A 21,768-nucleotide genomic window follows, 5' to 3' on the forward strand; every position below is an offset into this window, starting at 1 on the left:
CTGAGGCAAACTGTACCACTTGTTCTTCTTTGGCAACTTTTTGTTTTAGAATCCCTCCCCAGCCTATGTCACTAGCGTCGGATTCAACTATCTTGAATGCCTCATCATCTGCTATGTATAGTATAGGCAAGGACTTTACCTTTGCTTTGATTTCTTGCACTGCTCTGGCATGGACATCTGACCATTGAGGGGGATTTTTGCCAAGCCGCTTATTGAGCACATTTCTGTCACTGGCACAGTCTTGATAAAAACTGCTTACATAGTTTAGGCAGCCAAGGAACCTTTGCAGTTGTGTCTTGTCTTTTAAGACATCTGGAAATTTGTCTGCAAAGTCAATGGCATGTTGTTGCAGAGAGATTTGGCCATTAGAAATCTGGTGGCCTAAGAACTTTATAGAAGTCTGGAATACTTCTATTTTCTTTTTACTAAGCACAAGCCCATTTTTCTTGACCAACTTCATGAAAATATTTACATGCTTAAAGTGATCATCAATATTTTTGGAAAAAATTAAAACATCATCAATATATACAAGTAGCCAATCAAAATATGGCTTAAAAATATCATCCATGACCTTTTGAAACTTTGAAGGAGCATTTTTAAGACCGAATGGCATGACATTCCATTCATAGTGCCCTGCAGGAATACTAAAAGCAGTTTTGAACTTATCTTCCTCATTAATGGCAACTTGCCAAAATCCTGCTTTTAAATCAAACTTTGAAAATATTTTTGCCCCTGCAATTCTCCTGATCAAGTCTCCTTTATGTGGAATGGGATAAGTATCATCAGCCAAAACTGAATTTAGAGGCTTGTAATTTATTACAAGTCTAGGGATACCTCTAATTTGTTCAGCGCTTTTGTTTACATGGAATCCACAGCAATTCCAGGGGCTAGTGGATTCTTTGATCAATCCTCTGTTGAGCAATTGCTGAATTTCTTTTTGGCATAGTTTTCTGTATTCCTGGCTCATAGGGATTGCTCTGCTTTTACAGGGCTTTCATGTGTATCCTTATTTATAGGGCAACTTAATGGTATGTTAATATATTTTTTTAATTATTAAATTATAATGAAATAGTTAAAGATGATGAATTTAATATAAGTAGTTGTTAATGGTCTCGTCTAATGAGGTGGAGAAATTGTCTATCCAGAATCTAGGCCAAAAAATTTCAAAAAATCTTGTAAAGACAATGTTTGAATAGTGTTTTTAATGGTGGAAATGAATTCATCACCATCAAAAACTTCTAAAATACCTAAAATTTTGAAGTTTAACAGCGATAACTTAGATTTACAAAAATCTTTGTCAAATTTTCTCTAAATATAACCCAAATCACCATAACTTTTTAGACAATTCCTCCAACCAATTAGACAGCGACATTTTTAACTGCATACCAATAAGCAACCCCACAATCCATTCCATGTTTTTCCCATCCTGTAAATGACACAAAAGGATTCATCACGTCAAATCCGTGGAAAATTTGGGGAATATGCATAATGCGAGTCACGCACTGGCTCCGTTATATGACACGTTGCAAAGTCTCTCTCTTGGTCTGACGGAAAACACAGCACGTGGTTCACGTGTTTAGGCTAAAGGGACGGAGAAGTTGCGATCCATTTCCATTCATCAAAGCAATAATACTTCCACGTGCGTGTTTATCAGGCTTTATCATGCCCCTGAATTCTTATGGTCTATATTTATTCGGCACTTCGATAGATCTCCCGAAGGAGTATAGGGTCGGAAAAAGGGTAGATTAATGCAGTGGAAATTTGGTGATTTGTGAGAACAATTGAGTTTGGAAGCTATGTCGCCAAACGGATCTGTGGCTTTCGAGTATCTACGCGTTCAGAACACCTCTGAAAGAAACGGAACGGTTGTGGATGGCAGTAATAGTTTGGAATTCGGTCCTGAAAAACGCCAAGCCAGGACGAGATGTATGCTTTCTTTTACAAACACGCTCAATCTTTATTGCCGCTACGTTTCCAGATTGATCTGTGCAATATGCCTTCTTTCATTAAATTTGTCTTCAATCTTTGTTTTGAAGTAATGTTTTTGCTGATATATTGTATCTATTTTTCATGAATCGAACAGTCATGCAACATCTGTCGCGGGTAAAACCTGAGATGATGCTAAAGTTGATTTCATCGAACAAACAGTCAGAGGACAAGAAGGTCGAAATTATGGAATTGTTTCCATTAAGCACCGGTTTCGGTTCAAACCCAAGAGTTATAGAATCAAATATATGCTTGTCTTCGGAAATCGGCCTCACTATTCCGAATTCCAGGTATTTACTTGTCCAGATACTTGCCATTTGAATCATTTTTAAGGGAGTTCTTTCAATTGAAAGCGATTTAAATGTTCAGAAGGCTAACTATATATTTATGGCATTTTTTTTCAGCCGGTTCGTTGTAGCAGAAGTGCCGGAGAAAATATCCACATCTCAATTCACTATTTTCTATAACGGAGAGGTGAATGTTTATGATATGTCTGCCCAGAATGTCTTATTTTTATCCGAGCAACACATACAATGCATCAAGAAAAAATGTGTACATTTTGACAAAACAACACGAATTGGTCATCCTTTTTAGTTTATTATATTTTTGACGGAGTACTTTGCCATTTTCTTGGCAGGTTCAAGACATTCTGAAGCTTGCCAGTGCCAATAGCTCGAGCAACCTAACAACATCTAAGATTACCAGCGGCAAAATTGAAGAGATATCGGACAGCAGCCTTCCAAATGTGCATTGAACGCTGTCAATGAAAATCAACCTCAAAAAGTGGCAGCAGGTAAGACGCATATCGCACATATGTTAGTTTCAATTGGGGTTGGATAGAATGTCAAAGGGTAAATGAAGGGTTTTTTTTGGGTATAAATTGTTTTAACCTGGTTTCTTGTTCCGCGTGCAGGCTTGGAAATAGTGAAGAAATTGTCTCTGCAACGCTTCCTCCAAAAGCGAAAGGCGAGGTAATCAAACTCTAGCATCATCTACAATTTCTTGTCCGTGTATTTAGATGATTGAATAGTAAATGAATCGAATAGATCATCTATCCATTATTTTTAGTTTAAATTGAGATGATTGAATACCCAAATGTGTATTGAGGTATGGTTTTTTCTGGTGGAGTTCAGATTGAACAGCGTGGCTCCTTACAGCACGATGGAGACGGCGTCATTGCCTTCGAAAGCAGGGAAGGATTCCGATGAACAGATCATACTGTCGTTGGGTTGTCGGTGACAGCAAATTTAAAATGTGGGTGGGTGCTATTGACTTTTAATGGCATCAACGGGAATTTTCGCCCTTTTAATCGAGGGAACGAACGCATTTTCGTACTGCCGATGACGGCAACGCGTTTTCCGTACTGCGGACCGTGAGCACAGTGTGGCAGGTGAAGCTCACCGGGCATGGGCGGCAGAGGAAAGCGCAACTTGCAACGTCAACGGAGCTTCGTTGCAAGTGGCATGTAATTGCAAAGCAATTTCTTCATCTGGATTCTGCACCACAGCAGGCATGCGAATATTATTTTGTTCAAATCCTTTCCTGCATCGCCACTTGCATCCGAATGTATTATATTTTATAATGTAATAAGTTTGATCTTTCTAAAATTAAAAGGTTTATCTAAAGTTATTTCAAATCCGTCGACAATGGATTCGGCCATTACTTTTATCATCGCACGATTCACTTTACGCTACATCACCAAAAATAATATATTATTTCACAATTTTGTTGATTTAAATTTTTTTATTAAACCTACACGTTCTTGGAATCATGGCGTGGACACGTTGATATTAGTTTCAAGTCAATAGAATTTTTAATATTATAACATTAAGGTTATTTAAGTGTTTTGTAATCAATTTTATTTAAAATTCTATATACTCTTTTTTAATAGCATAGTTATGAAATTTGGAGAATTTTATTACTTTTAAATTTTTTGAAACACTTTTAAATCACCAATGAATTACCAAAATTTAATAGACATGCAATGTTTCATTATCTAATCATTTTATTGGAATAATTGTGGCCATTGCCTTCATTCCCTTTTTATTTTAATTTTTGGTTACATTTAAAATTGCCTTGCTAGAGGTCATAATACCAATAGGGTTAAGGAAGTTATTTATTTTTGGGTTATTTACTGTGTGCAAACATTTCAAGTCATTGGAATATTTTTAGTTCCATCTTGCATTCTACAAATCCCCTTTAACAATACTTTATTATGGTTTACCATACATCAATAGTCTTCTCTCGCTTTGAATAAAAACAATATTAGTGATTTAAAAAGACAAATAAGATAAGCACACAAGTAATTTCATCAACAAAGATAATCTGTATACATATTTATTCAGTGAGCAAGAAGAAGAGCAATATGGTGTAACAATAATTGAATATCATGGTATCTTCCTCAGTTCTTCCTTAGACTATCATCAACATTGTTGCTATAGGGCTTACCAAAATGTCATGGCACAGCATGGCCTCTACGAGAATAGAGACAAAATACTCTACATTTTTATGTCTAACAACCATTTTGGCATCCAAGAGGTGGCCATCAAGAACTTCTTTATGCGGGGTTCTTGCAGCTATCTATTTTGCTGGATAGCATGGTATCACTTACCGAGCTCAAAATAAGAAGAATGGCGAGGATGGTGGGATTCTCTTCTCTTCTTTGCACCATCATTATTTGCTCTACACAAATACATATTCATATTCAAGTCCATAGGACCTTCACCTTCGGGTGGAATGATAAAATAAAAAGCAATAAATGCGATCATGCAACCCACTCCACAAAACGTAAATGGAACTCGTGACCTCTATGTTGAAGGTATAGTCACACTCAAAGTCACTATAATATTTCTCATAGCTATGTATTCCCCCACAAACCTAAATTATTTTGGTTCAATTTCACGTCAACTTGATGTTTGCATGCCATTGTTCTGCAAGAAAAATGTAATTCCTCCATCAATCTAATCGTAAATGCCTATACAAATGAATTCAAAACACAAAAAATGATTTGAATTTGTAACATGGCTAGGATGGGTTATGGAGGACACGATTCAATGGATGAATTTTGTAACTGAGAAACTTTTTAGAAATCCCTAATTAGATCTGTCCAATTATGTATAAGAAAAAAGAATATTCTCAAGGGAGGAAATCTTATCCATTCATTTAATAAAAAAACAAAATTCTCCAACCTCAGTTCCAATATAGACCACACCTTTCCACTTAATAAGTCCACACGTTTCTTCATTAAAATATTGAAAATGCTCCACTAGAATCAAGATGATCATACAATTTGTGACTTCAATTGTAAAGCACATCATCACGTTCAACATCAAGACAATACTATGTGTCCACCTAACATTTAGTTTCCTTTCTATTTATGCATTAGTACAATATTTATGTGTATCACATTATTTAATTAGGTGTTTATAGTTAGAAATTTATATTGAGCTCTTATGAAAAAATGAAATGGTTTATCTTGAGCATAATTTGGCTTCAACATCTCTGGCTTAAAGTGTTACTGATGTTGAGCTCTGTCGTAGAATAGAATTAGAAGAAAAGGGTTTGAGGGTCCTTCAATTTTCTTTCTTTGTAGAGCTAACATAGAAGACATGGAGCACCTCTTTAACTCTTGCAACTTTTTAGAAAGCATATGAGATTGAGTTTTGTTGCTCTTTGGGCATTTTGATAGAAAATATGCATGCCTCATAGGTATTTTTTATCAATATTATCATGGAATATTCAATAATTTGATCTTTAACAGAGCTTGGGTTATGATGCCACGATTCCTCCTATGATTCATATGAGAAGAGAAGAACATCAAACTCACTCTATAGTTTTTGTGGTTTGGCCAATCACCCTACATAGTGTTTAAGAAACAATTTTATCCCCCCACTAGAATCAACAATATTGGAAAGCAAGCCCACATGAATAGATATTTTAGCCAGACTTGAGCTCTCCCCTGCTACATATCCCCCTTTGGTGGCATGTTTCCTTACATCATGGAGTTGAATCACCTAAAATATTTATCTCATGAGTAGAGTTTATCAAATTAAATTTTGATAGTGCTTTAAAAGGAAATCGAGGTTGGATGGCTTTAAAGGTATCTATCGAAACTGTGATGGTAAAGACTTATTTTGTTTACTAATAGTTGTGAAGTAAAAAAGTAATGCAACATAATTCTTTTCTTTGGAATCATGCCTATGCTTAGCTATTATCAATTGCTTTATGAAGCTTCAAGTGTAAGGAGACCCTCAACTAGCTATTAATACTCAAAAGACTATTATTAATGGATTCTCTCTAGATAAAATCTATCAAATCCAAAGGCTTGAAAAATTCGTCTTTCGCATTAATTCTTTATCTCCCTCCTTTAATTCATCTCTCGCATTAATTCTTTATCACCCTCCTTTCATGTCCTCCGTCCCTCACACTCTTGTCAATATGGAAATAAAGTGGTTGACTATCTTGTGAATCTTAAATATAAGAACCAAAATATCAATCTTGATTCCCCTTAGAGCAATGAAGCATGGAAAGAGAAGCGTGACCATTGAAACATCCTTATAACCTATGATCAATAATCCTCGATGGACATGTTGAATTCCCTGCTGAGGGAGAGGGAAGCTCGAAATTCCATCGCCACATCCTACATTAAATAGAGGGTGTCGTAGCCAAACAAAATTGTGGCATCTAAACTTTCAACTTCACAATCTAACAAGGAAGGCTGCGAAGCAGCTAGTCCCTGCCTTAGAAAGAAGGCGAAGAGGATATTTTCTTGCCGACAGTGGCTGAATCAGTGAAGTTCCCCAAAGACTACATGGATTGAAAAGCATTGAGAAAAGGTTGGATATTGGAAGGTCTGATTGAGAGGTCGCGTACAAGAGACCAATAGTTAGATAGAGGCATATAGAACAACAAGAACGACCAATAGCTGTGGGTCAAACGAGAGCAGCATAGCCCAGTGCGGAACGATAGCTAAAGCAGCATAGTCAAAGTAGAGTCAATAAGCACGTATCAGAGCAGCATGGCCTGTAGTAGTAAATTGGTGCGGGTTTAAACGCATTAGGCGCATGGGTTCAGTTGTTGAAATCAGTGGTTGTAATCTCGCAGCGGGCAAAGTTCCCTGATTCCGAAGAAACAACAACAGGATATCGGATCTTTTACAGGGATTCCTTTTTCCCTGCAGGTAAAAAAACACCTTAGACATAGATCTATATTATTACTAAAACTGAATTGAAAACATAGACACAAATCCTAAAATTGAATAGAAAATGATGGAACCAAACCGTATAATATGAAAGAACCGTTACTTAAATGTGTCACATAATATATCAGAAAAAATTGATGGGGTTTAAGTGCAACCTGAGGACGTGACATTCGACCTGACAATGCAATGGTCACGCCAGAGAAGGGCTTGTCTCCGGGAAGCGATTCTCTGATAGGGCGCTGGTTCGAATCCTGTTGCTTCCTTGACAACTGAACCATCGACAAAACATCAAGCTCTTCTTCAAATGAAAATCATCCCACTAGTTACAAAACATAGCATATATTAATATTTGATGTTTACAATTTTAATGATTTTTCAGGTCTACGATCCAACCAGCCTATTTGATGTTTACAATTTTAATGATTTTTCAGGTCTACAATCCAACTAGACAAGTTATAATCCATCTTCAACAAGGTAGTTGAAGGTATGATTATCGCAATTGTATGTGAACTTGTTGTTGCTGGCGGGAAGCTTTTGCAGGCACTGAGCAACAATACTTGTAAAATTGCCTTTGAATTCTGTGTACTCCGCAAGCACCACAGTGACCCTCGCGACAAAACTGTATATCAGAGATCGTTGCCCCATAATACCTTCGGATCTAAAGGCCCTTCGCTGATATTAACCGTAGATAACACTATAAAAACCCAACCCTCTAAAAAATTAAGAGAACTTCACGGATTTTGTGGAGAAAATTGATGAAACCACACCCGATTTAGTAAAGGAGGAAGAGGCCTTTTAGAAGGGAAGAAATCGCGCGTAAACCTGTTATGAGAAAGGAGGCAAGGAGTAGCATTAGAACGCTCAAACAATGAAAATATATGAAAAAGGGGAAAACAAAATTTTATAAACAATTTAATATATAATATAAATGCAAGTTTCAATTATTTATAATAACAACTTCGCTTACATGCATTTTGACAGATGTTGTCTTGCTCCTGACGCTCAGCTTTTTCTTCAGCGAACGGCCTCCCACTTCCTGAACTTTGAAAATGAGAAGCGAAGACGTGTGGAAGGTGACCTTAAACACATTGACAGATGCTTTTCTAAAGCCACACCCTTGAAGCCTCAGTACCCGCAACGAAGGTGTGGTCTGCTGCACCAGCCACCCCCATGGAGGCTCAGTATGCGCCCCGAAGGTGTCATCAACTGCAGCAATGTCAAAATAAAACCAGATGGGGGCGGCATATGCTTCTGAAACCTCCTTTACCGTTGGAAGAAACGTTCTTGGTCTTTGTTTTTGTACGCTTTCATAATGCAGGTCAATAGACGTGGGAATGAACTCATAGTGAACTCTGAGAAGGCATTTGTTTATGGGAATGAATTCATGGTGAACCCTAAGAAGGCATTTGTTTATGGAAATGAATATTCTGAGGAATTTAGCTCGGGCCTTGGGGTTTTGTATCGACCAACTTCAAGGGAACACATGCACAGCCTGAGGAGGGGAAATTTGTGAAGGAAAGAGTCGTGAGATTCCAGAAAAATGAGGACTCGAGGCACTTTTTACCTGGCGGCAGTCAGTAGCAGGACCAGAGCCGCCCTTGACGGGAGCTCGAGTCGGCCTATTTTTGTTTGAACCAGGTGACGCCCTTCATTCGCTTCGCGCATCTGACGGCGAACCAGGCAATACTCGAGGCACTGGACTCGCGGACAGTCTGTTAACTTGTGCAATTATTGCATATGTTCCATGTAAATTCCGCTCCTCCTCCCCAACTTCCCACCTCTTTCATTGTCTTATCTGCTACCTTTTTTTTTCCATGTCTTTCGACTTCCGTCTAAGTTTAACCCAGACGTTCGTTTTTTAACAGATACTAAGATCGATTGGGATGCTTACATGTCACAGGTAAGTATAGGTTTATATACAGAAAAGGGTATGCACATTGTTCGTCTTCGTTTGTGATGGATTTACAAGCAAACAAATAATTGATTATTGGTGTGTGAGATATTTAACATGAACGAACATGAGGTTGAATCTGTTTCATTTATATTGGTGTTGAGTAAGGGCAAGTGAGGGGCTTCATAGGAGGGGAGAGGAATTATGCAGAGCTGAGAGGGGACACAGGACCTTTAGTTTACCCTGCAGGGTTCCTTTACTTTTACACGGCCTTTCAGTTTCTCACAGGGGGTGCAGTCTTCCGCATCTGCCTCGCGCATCTGATGGTGAACCAGGGAATACTCGAGGCGTTGAACCGGTTGGTCCAATTGCCCGTGAACCAACAAAGGTATGCAAGAAAAAGGTTTCAGGTGAAAGTACTGATAATTCATGGTGGAAGGAGCAAGGACCATGTTCTTCAAGCCATCAATCTAGCCAGCCTGCACAGCCTGCACAAAGGTGAGTTTTTTTGTTTCTAATCTGAGCTTTTAAGAGTTTCATAAAAAAATTAAAAAGTTGTGTTCAGTGAAAGATCATAAATGAAAATTGACTGGAAAAAGTTATGTTCAGTGAAAGATCATAAATGAAAATTCACTGTGTGAAAATTCACTGGAAATGATGACAAATAGTGAATTCAAAATGAAGAAATGATGACAAAGAGTGAATTCATAATGGAAATTGATTTTGCATGAAATGAGCAAAGAATGAAAAATTGTTTCTTACTTGTTGCTCTACTGTTTCAAGTTTCAAGCCACAGACTGGCTCATCATAGCTTATCTTCATTATGATGCAGAAGAACTGGCTCATCATAGCTCATCTTCATTATCATGCAAAAGACTCAGGGACTGGACTCCATTATGATGCAGAGGACTCAGGTACTCCAAAGACTCAAGGACTCTGGCTTATGGAAAACTCTCCCATGCAATCTGGCGAAAGGGACAACTGTTCCAGTTTATGGAATGGCACCTAGATTGAAGCGGTGGTAGGTGGCAGGCGACAGGCGCACTAGGTAGAAGCCTTCGCAGATGGACATGCCAAGTCTCTGACCTTGCCGTGAAGCTTATGAGCTTAGGTTTAATTCAATTCAGTTGTTATAGGTTTAATTTAATTCAGTATAACATTTAATGTTTTAAACTAATGCTTGGCATTAGTTTACTCTACTAAGCAAAAATTCCAAATGCCAACGGAAAAGGGAATATAACTTATGTTAAAGCCCCTCCCGCCTCGGGAAGAGGCTAAATAAGACTATCAAACTAATTTTTCTTTAAAATTTTGGTTATTCGTAATAGTCACTTGTCATTTGTAATGGTAAGCAAGTGAAATTAATGCTAAATTCCATCTTTTCAATTACTATAGTCCCTGGGCATTGCCAAATGGCAGGGACTAACAAGTGAAATTAATGCTAAATTCCATCTTTTCGATTACTATAGTCCCTGACCATTACCAAATGGTAAAGACTAATAATAACCAATGGTGATGTAGTACTATTTCACGAACACTCTACAAAGCTTTTTCTCATATTACCATTTTTCCGACGACTGGTTATTAAAAATGTGATTTACCCTCACTTTCCATATGTTTCATAGCTTTTTAAAAAACAAAATTGATTCATTTATATGCACAAATCAAAAAATGATTTAATATTATGTTTCAACAAATATGTTTAAAAAAAAAAATCATTTAATTACTTGTTTATTCGTAATAAATATGATGATCAGTTTCTTTTTAAATGTAAATGTTTTTGGTTTTACTCATTAAAAAATGTTTTCACACGTTTAAATTAAATAATGAATCAATTAAATTATTCTTAAATAATACTTCATTTCTTTAACTTATTATGAATGATGTTTGAACATTTTTTAATCTTCATTGTAGTGTAAAAATAATTTTATATTGCAAAATTTAATTGCTAATTTTTTTAACTATATAAAAAAATTATTATTAATTTATTTCGTGTCATATAATTACAATTTTTAGTTACTTATATTTTGTTTAATATAGTATCACTACATAATAAAAATAAATTTTAATATTTAAATTATATATGTAATTTATGTATATAAATTTTAAAATAAATATTATTATAAAAATATTTTTTAATTATATTAAGATATATTATTGAATGAAATTTAATATTAAAAATTTTTATATATTAATTTAGTGACTTACTTATGATTTTAAAATTAAATAATAATAATAATTTATTTTTTATAATTTTCCAATTTAAAAATATCAATATGACATTCTATCTATAATGAAGGTATAATTAATAATTTTAAATATTATTAGTCCCTGCCATTTGGCATCCGGCAGGGACTATAGTAATCGATAGGACCCCGACTTAGCATTAGTTGACCCCTGCCCTTCTCTGTTATACGGCGGTTAGAGCGGGGATATGCTAAGTTTCGTTTGCACTCACTCTTTCGCCATCCTTCGCCATCTTATTTGGCCTCTTCCCGAGGCGGAAGAGGCCGGACCATAGCTTAAACTCGTATTTACGCACAATCGAGTGGCCCTGACCGTGTGCGGTTTCGTTTTAATGCTAACATTAATTCCTTAATGTTTAATGTTAAGTGCGAATGGGCATACATATGCTAAGGTTTGCTTGTTCTTTTGCAGGTGTCGGCCGTATGCTCAAGGTTTGCATGGCGGGACGTGTCCGCCTACCGGCTCGGCGGTTTTGTGCGAAGCATTTGAAGAGCAAGGGGTGTGTTGCCTCAGTATCTTTCACTGGTAAACCAGTGTCACTCTTTGCATTCCGTTTTCCATTGTGGCATCCGCGAAAAACGGGTTCATCGCTGAAAACGACGGGTTCCTGGTTCTGCAATGGGGTTTTTGGTTCGGAAAGTGGGGCGCATGCCCAACCACATACAGAGGTCAAAAACCCTAGGTCAGTTGGAAGGGGCGGTTTTGTGCGAAGCATTTGAAGAGCAGGCGGGTTCATAGCTGAAAACGACGGGTTTCTGGTTCTGCAATGGGGTTTTTGGTTGGGAAAGTGGGGCGCATGCCCAACCACATACAGAGGTCAAAAACCCTAGGTCACAAGACCCCTTCCCATGCCAGACTGTTCAACTTCCGCGCAGCTCAAACATAGCTTTTGCATGTACCTTGTGAAATGATGTTATGCATAGATTTATATCGGTAATCCTTTAATCCGCTCCTATATTCGTATCCGCTCAGTTATCCATATCGGCTTCTATAGCAGTATAAACAATTATTCGCTAAAGCCGAGCTATCATCCCCTTATAGTTCCTGCACCACTTCTGCGTTCAGGGTTCAAATATCATCTTTCTATGATGATGACTCAGACGCTCAGAAAACGCGACCGAGAGCCGGAAGCTCTGCCGGTCTCCACTGACGTGCAGGAGGCGAAACGCTTCCACGGCGAAGAAACAGAGCGGTTTTGTCAATTAGACAAAACCCTGTCCACCTTTAGGATTAGATTGGGCAACCTTGCCTGGTATTAAGTTAAAGTAAAGATGATACTGAATCTCAAAAGTATTTCCTGCTTGAAGCTTGTATTGCAGGTTTCTGTGGAAGGTGTGGGATACCACAAGGCATGCTTCAAGTGTATGCATGGTGGTTGTGTTATCAGTCCCTCGAACTATATTGCAATTGAGGGCAGGCTTTATTGCAAACATCACCATGCTCAGCTCTTCAAAGAAAAGGGCAATTATAGCCAACTTATCAAAACTCCATCTGTCAAAGAAGTATCAGAGAATTCAGTACACGAGTGATTATGCAGCTGAAGTTTGAGAAAATTATCTTTGGTGCAATTATCCCCATTTGTTTGTTAGCAAGGTGCAATGTACAGTTTAACATGACTATTGGGGACATTGGTCTTTTATTTCAGTGATATCGTGTTTCAGCAAAACTATTTTCAAATTACCTTTTACAAATGGTTGTTTTGATCTGTGAGTTGGAGTGTTTCAATATTTATAATGCCTATGGGATTGGTACAGCTGAGTATTAGACTATTAGTTGAGGCGCATATACTAAGTTGAGTCCACGCACGGAAGACGCTGCTGCTGTTAAGTGGCTATTAGTGGCAGTTACCATAACTCACTTAATGCTCCTGTTGAGGAAGAAAGAAGCAGGGGTTGTGCTGATCACTTGAGAATATGTTATATCGTTCAATGTTTCTCGAAAACATTTTCTGAGGTTTGAGATTTGTATTATTTCAAGGCCTTTGAATTTGCCTATAAACTGCTGTTATTGGTATTTTTTAACTGTTATATGTATAATTGCCCTTGGATTTGGTACTATTCAAACAACACATGGACTTAATTTCTTGTTAAATATGCATCTTAGCAACAATGGAATATGGTGAGATTTGGAATTCTATACAATGATGGATATGGGATTTGACTTTACAATAATTTATATACAGAGAATTGTGTTGGCAAGATATTATGTTTTGTTTTATTTCATCTTCTGTTTATAGTGTGCACTGAAATTTAAGAATACTTGTGTTCCATCCGTACCAAAATAATAGTAGGCTACCTATAGTCAAATATGTACTCTTTTAACAAAATTTCATTGATTGTACTTTAAGCTATCCCTTGATTTCAATTTTCCTTGGAATGGTCTGTACCATACCATCAGAAAACTACCCTGGGGCATAAGGATCAAAGATTCAGATGTGTTTGACTAGATAGACAGTGCGTATCTGTTCTCCACAGGCCTTAGACATGTAAAATAATCATTTATTTTGTTGCAAAAGGGTTGGAATCTTCCACATAGATCCACTTTAGGTTTGGATCAAAACTTCCTGACTCAGAAGTTTAATTTTATGTTGACATTTTAAAGTCCCCTCTCAGATTATTCCCTTGTGCACTCATGTTTGAGAGTTTCTCACGGATTTGGGAGGATGCCATGTGTTTGCAGGTTTAATGCTTGGTAAGTTCATCATTGTAAAGCTCGCCACTTTTCCATTCTCACCTCCCCGTTTTGCTTTTTAGCCCTTTCATTTCGTTGTTTGCAAAGTTGTATCTTCATCGACTCTTTTTGCTGTGTACTTTGACTCACTTGTAAATTTTCTCTTTGCAGATTTCTCCCTCGTACATAGCTGAGTTTGCAAATATTGTGCTGGTCTATGATGATGTTTTCCCTGTTGCAGAAAGTGCACAAGATGGAGCAGAGTAGAAGACAAACATTTTGTATTCATCAACATAACAATACTCTACATCCATGGTGTTCTTCATTACATGGGTGGTTTTCAGTGCTACCTTTCAGTAAAAAGTTGGTATAGTCATGCTCTGAGTTAGGTGGTTGAATTTTACTTGTAAATTTTCTCTTTGCAGATTTCTCACTCGTACATAGCTGAGTTTGCAAATATTGTGCTGGTCTATGATGATGTTTTCCCTGTTGCACAAAGTGCACAAGATGGAGCAGAGTAGAAGACAAACATTTTGTATTCATCAACATAACAATACTCTACATCCATGGTGTTCTTCATTACATGGGTGGTTTTCAGTGCTACCTTTCAGTGAGTATGTTGTAGAATCATCTGGAGCTTTTACAACAACCGGAGTATGTTGTAGAATCATCTGGAGCTTTTACAACAACCGAGAAGGCTTCTGCACATCTTAAGGTATATTTTTTGTGGTAATTTTTGTATTTTTTCTGTTTGCATCTATAGTTTTCCATCGACAAATGTACTTAAGATTGTTGCATCTATATTTTTCCATCGACAAATGTACTTCCTGCAAACATTGTCATTGAGTCATAACTATGTGTCAAAATTAGCTCACCGTAAAAACTGAAACGAATACTCATGGACTGGCTACAGGTGGTGAATGAAGAATTTGGTATTGCTGAGGCCCTCATGACCACTGTTCATGCAACAACAGGTAGGCAACCCTTCTCAGCTCTTGGAGCCTACGTAGATATATGGTTTCCCAAGCTGCTGGGCTCCAAAATACCATTGTCTCTGGGCCAATCACTCAATCATCTTTGCACCAAAGAAAACAGAGGCCAGCACATAGCCTTCATAGGAAAAATGCTCTGTTCCTCCCAAGTACTCTACGAACAAGTTTATCAGATATGGACCTATATATGTTGCACAGGTAAATATGGCTGCAAACAAAGCATTGATTATCATTCCCTTCCAAACAGATGACAGAATGGCCTTTAGCATTGGTGCTGTTCATGCAACAACAGGTAGGCAACCCTTCTCAGCTCTTGGAGCCTACGTAGATATATGGTTTCCCAAGCTGCTGGGCTCCAATATACCATTGTCTCTGGGCCAATCACTCAATCATCTTTGCACCAAAGAAAACAGAGGCCAGCACATAGCCTTCATAGGAAAAATGCTCTGTTCCTCCCAAGTACTCTACGAACAAGTTTATCAGATATGGACCTATATATGTTGCACAGCTAAATATGGCTGCAAACAAAGCATTGATTATCATTCCCTTCCAAACAGATGACAGAATGGCCTTTAGCATTGATGGGTTCTGTATATTTGTCTCGACCTTTTGGCAGCACTAGTTGGTTTCAAGTCCTCGATATGACTCTTCAGCAGTATCCTTGCCTGCTTATTTGCGTTCAAACATCAACTCTGAATCTCCTGATATGTAGCTGGCTGGCTTTCTAGCTTTCAGGTTATGGGTCTGGATCGAACAGCTACTAGAGAACACATATCCGTTTATTCCGAATTTTCAGGCAGGTTCAACTTGACGCAGGGACTCGCTGCGTCGCAGCTTCCCTTGTTTAAAGATATGGTACACCGCGATGGAGACGGTATACTGTGACAGGCGAGGCTTATTGGGTGCGAAAGAAAGTGCAATATGCAATTGTATTTAAATTTATATTATAAAGTGAGAAGCATTGTGTAATAATAAGTTAATTATTTTTTTTATTCTGTTAAGCTGTTTTTATCATAGGATATTTAAATCATCAAAATTATTTAATAAAGTGAGAAGTATTGTGTAATTTTTATTTTTTTTATTTTGTTAAGCTGTTTTTATTGAAGGATATATAAATCATCAAAATTATTTAAAGATCACACTTAACTTTGACCATATTAGTGTTTAATATGATTAATTTTTTTTCTAAAAAACTTAAATTAATAACTTTCACACAAAAAGTAACTTAACAATACACTCATCACCATCTATTTTCCCTCTATAAACAATAATAAATTAATTATTAATTTATTATATAAAACTTAATATTTTCTTTATATATAATGTAATATACACATTAATACTAGTTCCAGAAAATATAATATACTTTGATACTTGTATATTGTAATTTTAATTTTAATTTTAATGGTGTTTGTTAACCGTGCTAAACAAATATTTAGTTACTTTGATACTTGTGTATGTTAATTTTAATGGTGTTTGTTAACCGTGATAAACAAATATTTAGTTAATAAAACTTAACGTATTCTATGATAGATTTTATATCATGGCATTTAAAGTAACTTTGAATTCAATAATTGAAAATTATAGATTTTATATCAAGGAATTTAAAGTAACTTTGAATTCAATAATTGAAAATTCATCACATAGACTATTACGTAGACTTTAAATACTATGCGGTAAAATATTATTTATAACTCAAGGAATTACCCTTTTTAAATATTTCGCTATTACGCTTAGTTTCATGTCCATGTCTTGTAGCAGGATATATAAAAAGGGAGTCCTAGTGGGTAATTCCTTAAAATTTAAATAGAGTAATGAACCGGTTCACATATTTTTGGTGGGATACCTATTTATAAAAAGATCATAAGATTTTAAGTTCACGGAGCGGAGATAGGATTTTTTTAAAGGCATTTTAGGATGAAAAGGTTATTTGTTTAAAATTTTATAGGAAAAAATTAATTATGATAAGGTTGGTGTGATTTAGGTCGAGTGTTATTTTTATATGATTTTGATGAAATGATGAATTAGATGTGTAAGGTGTTTTGTTAAGGTATTCTGTGGTGAAAATGTTACTCATTTGAAATTTCATGGGAAAAAGCCCATATAATTTTGACGACAACTTAGATGCCCCTAAGTTAAAACTACTCAAACCATATATTAAATAAGCTAGTCATCTCAAAACTCACATTACTTAACAAACAAACAAAAAAGCATGTAACTTTATGCTATAAAAATTAAATCTCATCATGCACCTTCACTATCTTAGATGCCCCTAGGTCAAAACTACTCAAACCATATATTAAATAAGCTAATCATTTCAAAACTCACATTACTTAACAAACCAAAAAAAAAGCATATAACTTTATGCTATAAAAATTAAATCTCATCATGCACCTTCACTATCAAAACAAGACTATTCGTCCATCAAACATATAGTTTCTTTTATAACTATGCACTTTTCTGCTCACATAAAAATTTCTCCTTCCAACAAACACTTAGTTTCTTTTCTATTTCTAACAATGTAGATTTAGTACAATCTATTTTACCATAAAAATTCTTAATATGTAAATAGATTTTGTTATAATACCATGACATATTAATATCATATACCCAAAAATTATAACTTCTTTCTTATCACTGTTTTTTAAATTAATCAATTTAAATTAAAATGACAAAAAAAAATATAACTATAAAAATAAATATTAATCTTCAATTCGCAAATATTACTAAAAATTATTTTAGTATATTTCATAAAATTTAAATCTCTACCAACAATTTAATAATTATCACTAATTAAATTAAATTTTTATAAACTATATTCCAAAATCACTACATCTAATAACATAAAAATAATAAACATTAACATAATATCCCAAAAATACATATCAATTAAACTCTTGAAAAGAGGACCGTATTTAAAATTCAAGTGCACCGCCTCGAAGGTCGAAAAAAGACGGCGCATTTGGTAAGGAAGTCTTCCGAAGCTGTCGAAATAGCCATACATATTCTTAGTTTTGAATAGCTACTCTTGGATGCAAATGCACCATTTATTTAATTTTATTATTAAATTATATTGAATTGGTTAAAGATGATGAGTTTAATATGAATTATTTTCAAGTTTAATATTTTAGAGTTTTTCATAATTTTTTTTTTTTTTAAATTTAGTGAAAAAATTGCGTTTAAATTTTGATTTATGTTGTTTAAATTGGTTTTTTAATGATATATATAGATTTAGCGACTTCCAAAATTCCGGGGCATTTTGATTATGAAGAATTAGTCATCATGTGATTTCAATAAATCAATGCGAAATAAATTAAATCAAAAAATAAACCAGAATTTTTTTCAAAAATTCTCACTTAAAAACTACTAAAATTTAATATAACTTAACTTAAATAGCTTAGCTAAATTGGAAACCTGTATACGATCATCCAAATCAGATCACAAAAAATAATGATTTAGTTTTGACCATGGTCTTCGGTAGACTAAAGACTTCCAACTTGATTTATGATCTTACGGAAATCGGTCAACCTTTTTAATCCGAATGCCAAACAACCATTTTAATCCCAATGCCAAACATCAAATTTTTCTTTTAGGTATTTTGGATAGGAGATTATCACCACATTCTCCTCACTATAGTATCTACTAACACTATCTTATTTTGGTTCTCATGCTTCCTATGTTATCTTCAAGAGTTTGGATGTTAACCCATAAAGGCTTCGTTGTATTTTTCCACATTTTTCTTACAATTACATGAATAACAATTTAATATTTAATTAAATTATTTGAATTTATTAAAAGCTTATAAATACTATGAAAAAGTTAACAGAATTTTGCTCCACATTTTTCTTACAATTACATGAATAACAATTTAATATTTAATTAAATTATTTGAATTTATTAAAAGCTTATAAATACTATGAAAAAGTTAACAGAATTTTGCTTTCTTCATCCACTTAAACATTTATTCAATATTCAATATGGCTTTGAATACTTTAAATAGTCTATACGCCACCCAAAATTAAATCAAAGCTGATCTAATGTACCAATAAGCAACCCACAATTCATTCCATGTTTTTCCCGTGCTGGAAATAACGCAAAAGGATTCATCACGTCAAATCCGTGGAAAATTTGGGGAATATGCATAATCCGAGTCACGCACTGGCTTCGTTATATGACACGTTGCAAAGTCTCTCTCTTGGTCTCACAGAAAACAGAGCACGTGGTTCACATGGTCAGGCTAAAGGGACGCCCGTGCCGGAGGCGCTGCTGAAGTTGCGATCCATTTCCATTCATTAAAACAATAATACTTCCACGTGCGTGTTTATCAGGCTTTTATCATGCCCCTGAATTCTTATTGTCTATATTTATCCGGTATTTTGATAGATCTCCCGGAGGAGTATAGCTTCGGAAAAAGGGTAGATTATTGCAGTGGAAATTTGGTGATTTGTCAGAACAAATGAGTTTGGAAGCTATGTCGCCAAATGGTTCTGCGGCTTTCGAGTATTTACGCGTTCAGAACGCCTCTGAAAGAAACGGAACGGTTGTGGATGGCAGTAATAGTTTGGAATTCGGTCCTGAAAAACACAAAGCCAGGACGAGATGTATGCTTTCCCTCCATCTTTCTTGCCGCTGCGTTTTCAGATTGATCAGTGCAATATGCCTTCTTTCATTAAATTTGTCTTCCATTTGTGTTTTGAAGTAATGTTTTTGCTGATATATTGTATCTATTTTTCATGAATGGAACAGTAGTCATGCAACATCTGTCGCGGGTAAAACCTGAGATGATGCTAAAGTTGCTTTCATCGAACAAACAATCAGAGGACAAGAAGGTTGAAATTATGGAATTGTTTCCATTAAGCACCGGTGTCTGTTCAAACCCAAGAGTTACAGAATCAAATGTAACCTTGCCTTCGGAAATCGGCCTCACTAATCCGAATTCCAGGTATTTTCTTGTCCAGATATTTTCCATTTTAATTATTTTTGAGGGAATTCTTTCAATTGAGAGCTATTTAAACGTTCAGAAGGCTAACTATATATTTATGGTACTATTTTCAGCGGGTTCGTCGTAGCAGAAGTGCCGGAAAAACTATATTCCAAATCTCAATTCACTATTTTCTATAACGGAGTGGTGAATGTTTACGATATGTCTGCTCAGAAGGTCTTATTTTTATCCCAGCAACACATATAATGCATCAATAAAAATAGTGTATATTTTGACAAAACCACATGAATCGCTCATCTTTTTAGTTTATTTTATTTTTGACGGAGTACTTTGCAATTTTCTTGGCAGGTTCAAGACATTATGAAACTTGCCAGCGCCAATAGCTCGAGCAACATAACAACATCTAAGATTGCCAGCGGCAAAATTGAAGAGATATCGGGACAGCAGCCTTCCAAATCTGTATTGAACGCTGTCAATGAAAATCAACCTCAAAAAGTGGCAGCAGGTAAGACGCATATCGCACATATGTTATTTTGAATAGGGGTTGGATAGAATGTGAAAGGGTAAATGAAGGTTTTTTTTGGGTATAAATTGTGTTAACATGGTTTCTTGTTCCGCGTGCAGGGTTGGAAATAGTGAACAAATTATCTCTGCAACGCTTCCTCCAAAAGCGAAAGGCGAGGTAATCAAACTCTATCATCATATACAATTTCTTGTCTGTGTATTTAGATGATTGAATAGGAAATGAATCGAATAGATCATCTATCGATTATTTTTAGTTTAAATTGAGATGATTGAATACGCGAATGTGTATTGACGCGATGGTTGTTTTTGGTGGAGCTCAGATTGAACAGCGTGGCTCCTTACAACACGATGGAGACGGCGACATTGCCTTCGAAAGCAGGGAAGGATTCCGATGAACAGATCATACTGTCGTTGGGTTGTCCGTGACAGCAAATTTAAAATGTGGGTGGGTGCTATTGACTTTTAATTTGCATCAACGGGAATTTTCGCCCTTTTAATCGAGGGAACGAACGCGTTTTTGTACTGCCGATCACGGCAACGCGTTTTCCGTACCGCGGACCGTGAGCAGAGTGTGACAGGTGAAGCTCACCGGGCATGGGCGGCAGACGAAAGCGCAACTTGCAACGTCAAGGGAGTTTCGTTGCAAGTGGCATGAAATTGCAAAGCAATTTCTTCCTGTGCACCACAGCAGGCATGCGAATATTAATTTGTTCAAATACTTTCCTGCATCGCCACTTGAGATGTATTATATTTTATAATGTAATAAGTTTGATCTTTCTAAAATTAAAAGGTTTATCTAAAGTTATTTCAAATCCGTCGACAATGGATTCGGCGATTACTTTTATCATCGCAGGATTCACTTACGCTACATCACCAAAAATAATATATTATTTCACAATTTTGTTGATTTAAATTTTTTTATTACACCTACACGTTCTTGGAATCATGGCGTGGACACATTGATGTTAGTTTCAAGTCAATAGAATTTTTAATATTATAACATTAAGGTTATTTAAGTGTTCTGTAATAAATTTTATTTAAAATTCTATATACTTTTTTTAATAGCATAGTTATGAAATTTGAAGAATTTTATTACTTTTAAATTTTCTAAAACACTTTTAAATCACCATCTATATATTATATATTATCAACTAAAGAATAAAATATATTAAATGAATCACCAAAATTTAATAGACATGCCATGTTTCATTATCTAATCATTTTATTGGAATAATTGTGGCCATTGCCTTCGTTCCCTTTTTATTTTATTTTTGGGTTACATTTAAAATTGCCTTGTTAGGGTTCATAATACCAA

At 35.7% G+C, this 21,768-nt stretch overlaps 2 protein-coding genes across 3 annotated transcripts; both read left to right on the top strand.

The window, feature by feature from the left end:
* The first annotated feature begins 1,705 nt into the window (after positions 1–1,705).
* On the top strand, positions 1,706–3,656 carry LOC149203081 (uncharacterized). 2 transcript variants are annotated; one of them, XM_089403341.1, is made up of 6 exons: positions 1,706–1,926; positions 2,084–2,276; positions 2,391–2,460; positions 2,624–2,779; positions 2,900–2,957; positions 3,120–3,656. In XM_089403341.1, exons 1-4 carry the CDS (start codon positions 1,797–1,799, stop codon positions 2,738–2,740), a joined length of 510 nt encoding a protein of 169 aa, XP_089259467.1. In that variant the 5' UTR covers positions 1,706–1,796; the 3' UTR covers positions 2,741–2,779; positions 2,900–2,957; positions 3,120–3,656. The 2 variants fall into 2 exon arrangements, with proteins under 2 accessions (XP_089259467.1, XP_089259466.1); XM_089403340.1 differs by lacking the exons at positions 2,624–2,779; positions 2,900–2,957; positions 3,120–3,656 and having other exon boundaries at positions 2,391–2,615.
* A 15,713-nt stretch (positions 3,657–19,369) lies between these two features.
* Positions 19,370–21,324, top strand: LOC149203082 (protein TIFY 9-like). Its single transcript, XM_089403337.1, has 6 exons — positions 19,370–19,587; positions 19,733–19,928; positions 20,042–20,144; positions 20,277–20,433; positions 20,553–20,610; positions 20,774–21,324. Exons 1-6 carry the CDS (start codon positions 19,443–19,445, stop codon positions 20,877–20,879), a joined length of 765 nt encoding a protein of 254 aa, XP_089259463.1. The 5' UTR covers positions 19,370–19,442; the 3' UTR covers positions 20,880–21,324.
* Positions 21,325–21,768: the final 444 nt, after the last annotated feature.

Source organism: Pinus tabuliformis, chromosome 2_1, assembly GCF_031772625.1.
Source record: "Pinus tabuliformis cultivar Carrire ecotype Pingquan chromosome 2_1, CPIR1, whole genome shotgun sequence".
NCBI classification, from domain to species: Eukaryota; Viridiplantae; Streptophyta; class Pinopsida; order Pinales; family Pinaceae; genus Pinus; species Pinus tabuliformis.